The following is a 13,729-nucleotide window of genomic DNA, read 5'->3' as shown; positions in this document are numbered from 1 at the left end:
CCAGGAGAGTAAAATATCACACAAATGTAGTGGAGAGGAGCTGCAGAAAGTTGGACATACAACAAAGTTGTGTAATACAACAAAGAACTGAGAAACGTAGGGATGGAGGAGAGGAAGTCATACTTTGGCACTGAGTTACATTAGAGCTACCGAAAAGGAATCGTGGAGGCGGGGCTTAAAAGAAGTGTGGGGTAGAATTTAAATTCTGAAAGGTAGTATAAGAGGGAAGCACAAGAGAGAGAAAGCTTTTTAGGATGAAGAGGCAGACTAGCATCGTGGTTATGGAAAAGGAGGTGGCAGAGGGAGAAAGACTGAAAATCCAAGACTAAAAAACAGCGATGGCATATAGAATCAAGCAGAAGGACTGAAAGTCTATAATCAACATAGTACAAGGAACAGGGATGTGACGGATGAGAAGTGAAGGACAGAAGGTGGAAAAGCTACGAACTGCATGAGATTTGAAGAAATAAACAATTTTCTAAGCAAGCTTGTGTATGAGCTTTATATCTTTAAAACATATAAAGATATAACACATAAAACATTATATCTATGTAACTATTTGAATAAGGGACAATTATTTCATCATAGTCCTGGGCAGAATAAAGTACAGAAGGTATTAGAGAAAAGTTTTACAGTGAGGGAATCATATGAACAGTCAACAAGTCACTTAGGCACACAAATATTATTTCTAGTAAAGCCCTTTTTGTGAAAATGATTTTTACATTTACAGTTGTAAAAGGACTAAATGTTGTGGCTTAGAAGGTTAGGTAAAATAATCTGGTTTTTTTCCCTAAAAGTTTTCCCTGCTTTTAATTTTCTCATCACTCCGAAGACAGTCAATGGTTTTTAGACAAATATCGTGTAAAAAGTGGTTTTCTTTTAGGAGTACCAAGATAGAGTTCACTGATGAACCAAACAAAACAAAAAAAGCAATAAAGAGCTTTCTTATAGAATGGAAAGACGTGAACATAAAAATAAATTTTGAGAAGACCAAAGTTGATAAAATTAATAGCAAAATACCTTGATGTTTTTAGTAAATAAGAACATGAGCTGAATATGAGGAAGAGAAGCAAAGGCATTTATAAGAAATGGATAATAGGACCAGCACCAAAAGTCTAAAACAATAAGCAATAAGTTAAAGGGAGAAGCAAATAAACACAGGTCAGAAGCATTCTCTTAAATCAAAATCCTACTTAGAATCTAGTAAGACAGGACTGTTATACTCCATGACTCTTCTCCCTTTTCTATTTATAGCTAAAACCCAAGAGGAATCCAGAATGGTCTTAGCAGTGGCTTTCATAAACTCCCAGCTCAGTTCTTTTTAGCCCTGTTCCATGTCTCTCCACGTGCCTACAACTTCTGCTTCACAGTCCATTTCACTAAGGGCTGCTTTTGCCAGGGTCTCTAATCTACAGCAGCTCTGGGACAGCAGCTTCCATGAAGCAAGTATACAGCTGGGTAAAAAAGGAAAATAATGAGAATGCCCCCATTCTATTATCATTTGTACTCCAGGGACAGCAATATTAACATCCTTTTCTTCATTCAGTAGGCTAAACAAGATGATAAACTCAGACCTTAGAATTTCAGAGAGAACAGAATGAATGTAATTGATACAGAACTCCTCAAAATAATATACAGAAATATTTAGCAGCATGTAAAAAAAACCCCTCAATCATGTAAGTCAGGATCGTTTCCAATGCATTAAACACATCTCCTAAATGACCTGAATAGAAAATTTATCTACAGTACAATTAATGAAAACTGGAACACATATTTCATTAATCAGTATAGTTGACTCTTAATGCAGGGGTTGGGACACCAACCCTCTGTGCAACTGAAAATATGCAAATAACTTTACAGTTAACCCTCCATATCCACTATTTTGCACCCACAGGATTGAAACAACCAGATTGTGTAGTACTATAGTACATATTTATGGAAAAAGATCCACATATAAGTGGACCCACGCAGTTCAAACCCATGGTTGTTCAAGGGTTAGCTGTAATCTACAGCTGAAGGAGTAACTACTCATATACTAAAAGTGAAAAAATGGAATGCTTGAAAGTGAATCTTTAGGAATGAAGAGAAATGAAGGAATAGAATGGGAAGTGATGCATTATCTACGGACATTCAAATGTAGCCTTTAAAAACATAACAAGTGCTAACAGATAACTAATAAGAACCTGCTGTATAAAAATAAAATAAAATTCAAAAGAACCAAACATAACAAGTGCTGCTTCATTAGCTTAAGAAAAATACCTTCCTTCTATCTTCCACTATTATTAAAGTACTAATTTTGTATTTACTTTCACAAATTTACTTCACAAAAAATGTATTTTGTTGGCCTTTTCTAAAAGTTGTACTGTGGCAATGGGCAGAAAACTTTAGTAAATACTGATGCCATCAGGTTATAAAAACCAACAGGTTAAAATACTATAAATGTGCTAAACAAGGCTGCGCAATGTTCTAAGTGGAAAATGTTAGCTGTACACTTTTCAACATTAACTAATTAAATGACTAACTATCCCTGTAAGGCAGAAATGGCAAATAGGTTTTGTCTGACATGCCACCTAATGGATTTATTACTTAAAGCACTGCATTAAGAATTCTGGGCTGAGGGCTTCCCTGGTGGCGCAGTGGTTGAGAATCTGCCTGCTAATGCAGGGGACACGGGTTCGAGCCCTGGTCTGGGAGGATCCCACATGCCGCGGAGCAACTAGGCCCGTGAGCCACAACTACTGAGCCTGTGCGTCTGGAGCCTGTGCTCCGCAACAAGAGAAGCCGCAATAGTGAGAGGCCCCCGCTTGCCACAACTAGAGAAAGCCCTCGCACAGAAACAAAGACCCAACACTGCAAAAATAAATAAATAAATAAATAAACTCCTACCCCCAACATCTTAAAAAAAAAAAAAAAAGAATTCTGGGCTATACTCCACTGGAAAGACGCTATGATTTACGCCATAGACTTAAGAAAAAAAGGTTTTTGAGAATTCTAACACATATTTGCCATCCCTGTCATTAAGTCTCACAAACAATACTGATTTCAACTATTGGCACCTGAGTTGTAAATAATGCATTGCAGGGTAGGCAAGATTTAAAGACATTTCTTTTTTTTTTTTTTTTTGTGGTACGCAGGCCTCTCACTGTTTTGGCCTCCCCCGTTGCGAAACACAGGCTCCGGACGCGCAGGCTCAGAGGTCATGGCTCACGGGCCTAGCCGCTCCGTGGCATGTGGGATCTTCCCGGACCGGGGCACGAACCCATGTCCCCAGCATTGGCAGGCGGACTCTCAACCACTGTGCCACCAGAGAAGCCCCTAAAGACATTTCTTGATTTTTCTCACTCCTCAGTGTGAGAATCTACATTTAGCATTTTAAATCTATTCAAGTTTCCACAATTAACCAACTATATACCTGGCATGCCTGTAGCAAGACCCTGACCAAAAGCCAAAGTTGGATTTGCTGCTGCAAGTGATTCAGCTTGCTGCCCTTGCTGGCCCTGATTGGGAGTAAGAGGGCGCTGACCTGCTCCAGCACGAAGAACCTACAAAGGACAAACAATTTCCTTAAAAACGAAATTATAAAATAACAAAGTTATCTCAGACAACTCCGTATATATCACAGATAGCCTTTGGATATTCTTTAAACATATTTACATTCAATGAAATATCAGTTTACCCTTAAAAAATACAAATAACGTAACACCAAAAACATAATCTATTAAGTAACATGGTAGAGGGTCTTCAGGAACAATTATTTCTAGTATTTGTGCTCTTTAACCTACCAAAGTAGTATTAAAATGAGAGACAGATATTTGGGCGGTGAGAGGGGAATGGCAAAATCTTAGATGAAGACAAAAGTTTAAATTTTATTATTTTCTAAGACTGAAAACTATAAATTAAGTATGATTATTCAATTAGTCTGGTATGAGATTGTGGTGCAGAGTGAAAACTTCAAATTGAACCAAGTTTTCAGAATTCAGAAGCTTTAATTAAAGTGAGTAAAAAGCTGCTTTTTACTGTAAACCCTTAGGGTTAAAAAAGGAACACAAGATTTCATCAAAAAATGTGAAAACTCTTAAGGCTGGTCAAACTTTACTGCTTCATAATACATAGTTGTTGTAGTGAATATACACAAGCATGATACACATTAATTTCACAAAGGTAAATACTTAAACAATTCAGGACAAGGGGGATTCATCTTAAGTCCATCCGTGTAAGCAAGCATCACGCACAGGTATATGTAATGTTTAAGCAAGGTGATATTTTTATCTGCCCAAAGAAGACACAGATTTAAAAAGAATTTATTAAATGGTGCTGTGGTATAATCTCCAAGGACTGAGCTAAAGGATAGCTTTAACAGAACATCAATATAGTTTAAAAGAAAATTCAACTGCCAAGTAACAAACACTATACTTGTCATTAAGTTGCTTCTTTGGTATAAATATGATAAATTTGACAAACAGAATTCTGGAATTTTTATCAGAATTTTTCTTTTACATTTATTTATAAAAATAGCTCCAGAAAATTGGCTGAAATTAAAAAAAGAAATCTTAAAAATAAAGATTTTCTGTTTTAAGAAATTAAATCTAACCTTTAGTGAAAATATTTCACCTTTCCTCGCTTAAAAACAAAGTACTCAGTAATCTCCTTTTTCTGGTCAGAAATATATTAAGTTAATATTTAAAATAGTAATTTAAATACCCAGAAGAAAATGAAATGACAATTACTTTGATAGAAACATTATGAGCACACTTTAAGAGTGATGAAAAGAAAATTAAAAATTGCTAGAGATTTCAAGACAGTTTCAATAACAGAAATGTTGAAGTAGAATACAACCAAATCTTTAAGTTCATATATATGACTACTGGAGAAAAAAAACCACATAATCAATATTTGTATACCAACTATATGATAAGTACTGTGCTACATACTGGGGAAAAGAAAAAGAAAAAAACACAGATCTTGAATGCAGGGAGCTCATGAAATTTCCAAGACTCTTCAGGTAGTATTTAATGAAGGCAGGCCTATACCTGTTGCTGTCCAGGCTGAGCTTGTGATGCTGCTTGCTGATTTGCTGTGTTGTTTGCCGCAGCTGCAGCCTGCTGCTGAAATAAATTGGCTGGATACACCCCCCACGGAACACCATAATACTGAGGTGGAACCACTGCCGGACCTAAACCCCACATCCCACCCCCCCAAAAAAAATAAAAAAAGTCACTACATTTTGTAGATAAATAAGGTTACCATTAGATCATAAAAAAGGGACAGTGCATAAGACTTAGAGCAGATGTCCTTACAATCCTCTACCCACATAAAACTGTCTTCCCCTTTCTCTTTTTCCCAATTTTACTAGAGAGAAAGTCTCACTGAGGTATGGATTATTAAAAAAGAAAGTATTCAGAGGTGACAGCAGTTGTCTTAATGAAAAGATGTGAACTAAACTCAAGAAGACCAATGAATTGACAGGACACTGAACCATCTATTCAACACCTATTGAATTCTAGTTTATGCATTTGATACTGGCAAATAGGATCATTAAACACCATAAAACTGTTAGATTTCCTATACTCAATTCAGTATTTTCTTTAAAAAGGAATTTTTAAAATTGAAAACAAAACATTTTTGGCTTTTAATTTGTAATCTATAACAAAACTAGGGAACACGTTGGTACTAAGCTTGCTACAACTGTATTTTAATTGTAAACTGTGAATTTTAAAATATTTTTCATATCTGAAACAGAATTAGTTACAATTCTCACAAAACAATTGAAAATCACATAAAAACAAATGAAACATCAGTGTCTTTATGGTTAGGAAGATGGAACTAGTAAGTTAAGACAAGAAAGAACTATGAAATATAATCAAGGACATAGACATAAAAAAGCAAACCAGGAAAAATAGAATAAATTCTTGCTCTATTCTACTTTATTCAAGATAAAATTTGATTTCTGGACTGTAAATAGTATCACACAATAAGCCCTGCCATTAAACTAATGATTACGATGTCATGTTTCCTGACTGATACATGTCCCTAAATCCCACTGATATGATTTTAGTATATCTAATGTGTATACTTTAGAAAGTCAAACTCTTGGTTTCACTTTGTTTTGGAAGAAAATAAAGCCCAGTGTAACTGACTGAATCACTAAAATGAAAAGTTTTAAACAGTTTAAAGGCAAAGTATATTTCTAAAGATAGTTTAAGCACAATCTACAATGAAGACTCTTAAAATACAGAGAAGGATTTATGAAGAAAGGATACACTGTCAAAACAAAACAAAAGAATCAGACATCCATCTAGAACCTCTCTGTCCAAAAGTAGCCAGAAGTCATTTGTGGCTAAACAATTAAAAGCTGGAGAGCCTGAATTAAGATGTGCTGTAAGTATGGAATACACACAGGATTTTGAAGACTTAGCATTAAAAATAAAATATCTATTAATAATTTTAAAAATATTGATTACATGATATACTGGGCTAAATCAAATATACTGAAATTAATTTCATCTGTGGTTTACTTTCATAATGTGGTTACTAGAAAAATCTAAGTTACATTATCTGGCTCACGTTCTATTTCTACTGAAAAGTGCTGATCTTAGAAAGCCTAAGTAAGTTCAGAATGCCAGGCATCCTTATCTCAAAACTAATGACCTCTTAAAGTTGCTTCCTTCAGTTCCACAGATTAATGATTTTATGTATGTATGATATACTAGCACTTTACATACTAACATCCAGTTAAATAGTACCAGGAAAGCTCACATCTTTATGGAATCACATGCAGATCTATACCAAAAACTACTGAATGTGACAGGTTAGTTTCAGTCTGCTAAGATATCAAACAAGAATTTGAAATTAACATTTTTTTCACATCTTAAAGTCTTGAGTATGAAAAAAAACGCCTATGAAAAGACTAACTGTTCTGCAGTCACAATAATAAATAACTACCAGAAGTGGATTTAAAATTAATTGATCAGCGATAATTCAGTGAACTTATCAGTGACAGCTTAAAGTTATGAAAAGTTAGCCAATCAACAGACTCAACCCAAGGAACACACTTCTATGGTTGACATCTCCCTCCTCCTGCCTTGGTAACCAACATAAATCATGCTTAGACAAATTCATTCCTGTCTCTGTAACTAACTCAACATAAAACCACCTTCCCCCAAAACCCTATAGAAGATCAGCAAATCACTCTGCTCAGTAAGACTGTGCCTAACCGGTACACAACTCTCCCTTACTTAAATAAGACATAAATACAGTTCGGTTTAAAAAAAATTTTTTTTCCAGCTTCACTGCCATACAACTGACATGTGACACTGTGTACTTTTGGTTTTTCCTTCAGATTTTGAGTGGTGCTTATCAGGCTTTGACAGTTAATAAGTTCTTTCCACCTCAATCCCACCTTTTCGTCCCTCAGCTTGCCTGCACATTTTAACATTGCTAATTTAACTTTACTTTTTAGATACTCATTCTCTTAAGATCAGTGAACCTCTTTACCTTGTACTATCCCTGACCTGGTTATTTATAGCAGCTACCCCCAGTTTATTTTCTGAGAAGTAACTTTATTTGCACTGTCTCTGTGGGTAATGGGATCAGTCACAAGAATAAAGATTTGTGGCTGCTAATGTAAGATTTCTGAGACTATAAAACTAAAATGTAAAACAACTATGTACAGGAGGAAACGAGTTATCAGACTTAGGTTTTCTCCTGTAGCATTACAGTCGAAAAATAAACTAACTCTCTGGAGACTTCAGTTCATTCTGGATAAATGTTTCAGTTTTTCCTAGAAACTTCAAATTGCCCAAATAGACAAAAATAAAGCTTATCCCAAAATTAAAACTAAATCCATAACAAGCAACAAGTATGAACAGTAAGTTACCTGCTAATGTTGCTGCTGCAGCCAATCCTGCTGCAGTATACGGATCAGTCCCTGGAGGAGCAGCACTAATAATATATGGATTTGGCACAAATGCAGCTGGAGCAAGGCCTGCTGAGAATACACCAGCTGTATTTTAAAGGGGGAGAAATAATAAATAAAACAATATGTATGATTTTCTTCATCAGGTTAAAAAAAAATTTCTTCTGAAATTAGGGTTGGTGGGGGAGGAGAGGGTGTATAATGATTCTAATTCTTATTAACTAAGTGACCTTGGGCACGTAATACAACCTGACTCTGGGGTTCTTTGTTTATGAAACTGGTTTCAAAAACCACCAGTGATTTTTGTTAGAATTAAATATACATGACTGTATAGTACTAGCATATACACACAATAAATGTTTAGAGCTAGAACTGCTATTGTTCAATAGTGGTTTTTCATTCAATCCTTATTAAGCCATACTGTGAGCTAGGGATTCAACACTGAGAGAGACAGATATGATCTGCACTCACGAATCACTCCAGCTAGTGAGAAAAACAAACAAATAAGGTGGCAATTAGAATACAGTGTAAGTGCTATATGAGCACAGAAAGTAGGGGTATCCAAGAAGCTTTTGGTAGGATGGAGTGGGGTTGTAGTGTGTAAGGTAAGACTGGAGTTATAATCAGAATGAAGACTCATGAAGAGTTTCCTGGGTCATGCTAAGTAGTTTGGACTTTATCCTGAAAATAAAACAATGAAGAGTTTTAAGCAGGAGCGTAAACCCACTTCTGAGTCTAATATATGCCAATATAGATTTGGTTAAGGCTAAGAAAGATTTTAAAATATTCATTTGCAGTACTTATTAAAGAAAGGAGAAAACCGCTGGTATTGAGCAGGAATCAGTATGTAGACCTTTTATCATAAGGTACTAAAAAATTACTGTGAAAATGTACTGCGACTTACTTCACTCTGTATGACAGACTCTAGGTCTATCCACCTCATTACAAATAGCTCAATTTCATTTCTTTTTATGGCTGAGTAATATTCCATTGTATACCATATGCTAACACATATATATGGAATTTAAGAAAAAAAAATGTCATGAAGAACCTAGGGGTAAAACAGGAATAAAGACACAGACCTACTTGAGAATGGACTTGAGGATATGGGGAGGGGGAAGGGTAAGCTGTGACAAAGCGAGAGAGAGGCATGGACATATATATGCTACCAAACATAAGGTAGATAGCTAGTGGGAAGCAGCCACATAGCACAGGGAGATCAGCTCGGTGCTTTGTGACCGACTGGAGGGGTGGGATAGGGAGGGTGGGAGGGAGGGAGGGAGACGCAAGAGGGAAGGGATATGGAAACAGATGTATATGTATAACTGATTCACTTTGTTATAAGGCAGAAACTAATAAAAAAAAAGAAAATGTACTGAGAGTTTCCTCTTCTGGAAATTAACTGTGACAAGTACAAGGTAGGGAAATAATTAAAGAGAATGTGTTTAAAGTTAAAGGAGCTCAAAAAGGTTCAAGTTAAAAGATGATGGTGGGGAGATATGGGCATAAAGCAGGTGGACATAAAACGATTTTTAAAAAAGTATTCAAGAGGTACATTTATCTTAAAATCTAGGTCTTAAAATCAAGATTCAGAAACCTAATTCTAACTATATTATAGTGGCTTTCACATTTTTTGACTATGACCCACAATGTAAAATATATTTCCCTAGTGTCCATATACACACACGCCACAAACAAAAATCTCAAAAAGATATTTATCCTTATGAGGTTCCAATGCACTCTACTTTCTATTTAATTTTTCTCTTCATTGATTTCTAAATTACTTAATTTTAAGAAATACTGGCCACAAGCTACAATACTGATTTCATGCCCAGGCATAGCATGGCCATTTGAAAAATATGCTTTTAATATAAGAAATAAGAATTAAACAGAGGGTTCAACAAAATCCTTGCACTATTTAAAAAATCATTTGCGGGCTTCCCTGGTGGCGCAGTGGTTGAGAGTCCGTCTGCTGATGCAGGGGACATGGGTTCGTGCCCCGGTCCGGGAAGATCCCACATGCCGTGGAGCGGCTGGGCCCGTGAGCCATGGCCGCTGAGCCTGCGCATCCGGAGCCTGTGCTCCGCAACGGGAGAGGCCACAACAGTGACAGGCCCGCGTACACTAAGTAAGTAAGTAAGTAAGTAAGTAAAGTAAGTAAAGTAAGTAAGTAAGTAAGTAAGTAAGTAAGTAAGTAAGTAAAAGTAAGTAAGTAAGTAAGTAAGTAAGTAAGTAAATAAATAAATAAATAAATAATCATTTGCTCAAAGTTGCATTCTTAGCTATGCCCTAGGTCGAAGGTTTCAAGATTTCCTTCTGGTTCCTCTACCATGATTATGACAAGAATAGAGATGTATTGATATCCATGTTCTACTCCTATAACTACAAATCGAAAAGTCAGGGCCTAATTTTATATTCTATATTTTTATGATTAAAAAAGACTGCTTTTAAAAAATGAAATACTATTGAAGTATATAACGTGGAAAGCCAAAGTCCTCATGTAACCTTTATTGGCAGGTGGTTTACAGCCTTCTAAAACTTTTTTTTTCAATTTCAGACATGATTTTAACATAGCTCTCTCCATATTTATATTACAAAGCAGATAGAAAGCAGGAAGGTTTCAAATATTTGAAAAGCAAGGAATTAGTGTGACCTAACAGATATATATTGAACCTTCTGCCAAAAAAATGAAAACTTATTTTAAGCTCACATGATTCACTGAGAAATATTTGCAACACATTAGACATCAAACCATATGCTTGTTTGTGTACATATAAATATGTATATGTTTGCATGTATATATACATGTTTTTGAATCTGTGTTTACATATGCACATATGTATAAATGTATACCCTTCTAAATTTTTATATTTATATATACACACACACTCTCATACATTTTATATTACAGGGTATAACGGTACTTTAATATGCTTTTTTCACTTGCCAATTAACCACAGATCCCTTTCTATGTCAACAGATACCTATCTAATTCATTTTGGGGGGGTGGGGGGAGGTGGGGGTGCTGCGTGGCTTGTTGATCTTAGTTCCCCAACCAGGGATGGAACCCTAGCCCTTGGCAGTGAAAGCACGAGTCCTAATCACTAGACCACCAGGGAATTCCCTAGTTCATTTTTTTTTTATAGCTTCATAGTTTTGTATCCCACTACACAGAAGAAACATGATTTAACCAGTCTACTACAGATATATATTTAGATGAGTCACAAGTTTTTGCTATAAATAATGCTATTATTCTTTAAGTATAATACAGTATCATCATATCCTCATGAAAATTCACGTAAATGGACAAATATATATACTTTTTTTTTTTTTTCTTTTTGCGGTACTCGGGCCTCTCACTGTTGTGGCCTCTCCCGTTGCGGAGCACAGGCTCCAGATGCGCAGGCTCAGCGGCCATGGCTCACGGGCCTAGCTGCTCCGCGGCATGTGGGATCTTCCCGGACCGGGGCACGAACCCGTGTCCCCTGCATCGGCAGGTGGACCCTCAACCACCGCGCCACCAGGGAAGCCCTATATATAAATTTTTGATCCACATTTCCAGATTACCCTCCAGGAAAGTTGTACCAATTTACATTACTACCATAAGTATATGAGAATACCACTTACACTCGCACTGAAATAGGATATTATCAAACTTTTTAAAAGTTGTCAACGTCAGAAGTAAAATAAAGCATTCAAATTTTTTGGTTTTAATCTATAGTTCTTTGGCTATCAAAAAGAAAAAAACATATCAAATCTTTTATACCTTTATTTTTTCTCATTAAAATTTTTAATCCATCAGGAATATGACCCAATTATCTCCAACTTATTCTCCAAAGATATTCTTTTATAATTAGTTTGCAATGTCAAGGTTAAAATTACCCTACCACTGCACCCAAACACACACACACACCCATTTCAGAGTGTTCTTGTTTACTGATCGACTTGTATATTTCTAGGCCAGTGCCACACCGTTTTAATCACTGTGGATAATAATTGTTTTGAAATATAGTTGAGTACGTCCACCTCTCATTTTAGTGTTCTATTAATTTTCCGGTTTCATTTTTCCAAGATAAACATCAAAAGCAAACTTTCAAGTTCAAAAAAAAAAATCCTGTTGGGATTCCAATCAATATATTAAATTCACAACTTAATTTAAGGAGAATTGACCTCTTTACAGTAATGAGTTTCCCCCAAAGGGCATGTGTCCCCATTTATTTAAGCCTTCAGAAAAAGTTTACAGTTTTCTTTACATACACCCTGCACTGACTTAGTTACTCCCTACTCCACCCCACATCTTGATTACTATGTGCTATATTTCAGTGTTCGTAAGTTTTATCTTCTGCTTCATTTCCTCCTAGGTGATAGCTAGTTAATTATGCAACCCACCTATGTCTTTTTTTTTTTTTTACAAGGTTCTGAAATGGTCTGTTTTCACATCATTTTGTTGTTTCAAGACCTCCGATCTTCGATGACTTAAGTCCTTTATCTCTTAATATTCTAAATAAACACTTTAAAGTTCTTTTCAGAACTTTAAAGTTCTCTTATTTCTACATCTTGGGTGTAAATTCTACTATATGTTATATGACTGCCTTCTGACTGCTCTTTCTTGTTTGCATTGTAATTTCTGTTTTAGATACTATCTTATATGAGAGAGTCTCTTACACTTACTCATCCCAATTGCCAACTACACACCATAAGGTGAAGTCTCCAAACCAAGTCTTTATTAGTGACTTGGGGGTCTAACCCTCCAACCCCAATCCTGGCACGGTGCAGGCCTTCTGCTTATTTATCCCTCTTGCAGCCCGTTACAGGCCTCATAGATTTATTTCCAGTTTGCTCCTATGGATCACCTCTCAATTTCCTATCCTACAGAAATTCTCCAGCCATCAAAACAACCCCACGTTTTTCTTTTCTCTCTCTCTCCCCCTTTTGAGTGTGGCTCTATATTTTAAAACATACAATGTATTGTATCTATACCTCTTTCTGGTCCAGTCCATGGGCCAAGTTCTAGCCTGCTACCTATTTTTGTATGAATTAGTTAAGAATAAACATTCTAAAATGGTTGAAAATAATAATTTGTAACAAATGAAAATTATACAAAATTCATATAACAGTGCCCATAGTAAAGTTTTATAGAACACAGTTGTACTCATTTATGTATTGTCTACGACTGCTTTGTGCTATAACAGCAGGGTTGAGTAGCTGTGACTGAAACCATATGGCTTGCAAAATTTAAATATTTACTATCTGGGACTTTACAGAAAAAGTTTGTCAACCCCATTCTAGAATATGCACTGTCTGTTATGGTAGTTATTACCATATATAGCTACTGAGCATTTAAAATGTGACTAGTCTAAACTGAGATCTGCTCAAAGTGGGAAAATGCATACCTGATTTCAAAGACTTCATATGAAGAAGAGAATTTTAAATTTCTTATTAGTGTTATATTGATTATACTTGAAATATTTTGGATATAATGGATTAAATATTATTCAAACTAATTTCACCTACTTTTTACATTTTAAAATGTAGCTACTAAATAATTTTAAATTCTATGTGGCACATATTATATTTCTCTTGGGACAGTGCTGTTCTAAATGAACTATCAGCCAGCTAAGAGATGACTGAGCAAACCTGGATAAAAGGACTATGATCAACACTCTCTCTCTTTCTATTTAACTATGGAACAAAGATGAAAAGATGGGATCAATTTTGCTAAGTTATGCTTTCTTAGAAATTTCCATTTTATTCAGGTTTTCAAATTTATTTGCATAGTTTCCCAGATGGCTTCACAAAGTTGTTCTAAGTTGT

At 35.5% G+C, this 13,729-nt stretch overlaps 1 protein-coding gene across 8 annotated transcripts in view; it reads right to left on the bottom strand.

Moving 5' to 3' along the window:
* Positions 1–13,729, bottom strand: part of PUM2 (pumilio RNA binding family member 2) — a gene marked incomplete at both ends in the record, with an annotated part of 70,146 nt that overhangs the window by 38,493 nt on the left and 17,924 nt on the right. For 7 of the 8 annotated variants that reach the window (XM_079720798.1, XM_079720800.1, XM_079720803.1 and 4 more), the window contains 3 exons: positions 3,413–3,542; positions 5,031–5,173; positions 7,877–8,002. In XM_079720798.1, coding sequence (XP_079576924.1) covers positions 3,413–3,542; positions 5,031–5,173; positions 7,877–8,002 — 399 coding nt within the window. The remainder of the gene's footprint in view (positions 1–3,412; positions 3,543–5,030; positions 5,174–7,876; positions 8,003–13,729) is intronic. The other variant, XM_079720805.1, reaches the window with a different exon arrangement.

The sequence above is a fragment of the Hyperoodon ampullatus genome, assembly GCF_949752795.1.
Source record: "Hyperoodon ampullatus genome assembly, chromosome: 15".
NCBI lineage: Eukaryota > Metazoa > Chordata > Mammalia > Artiodactyla > Ziphiidae > Hyperoodon > Hyperoodon ampullatus.
Note: the sequence above shows the minus strand (reverse complement) of the source record. Positions and strands in the feature narration are given on the sequence as shown.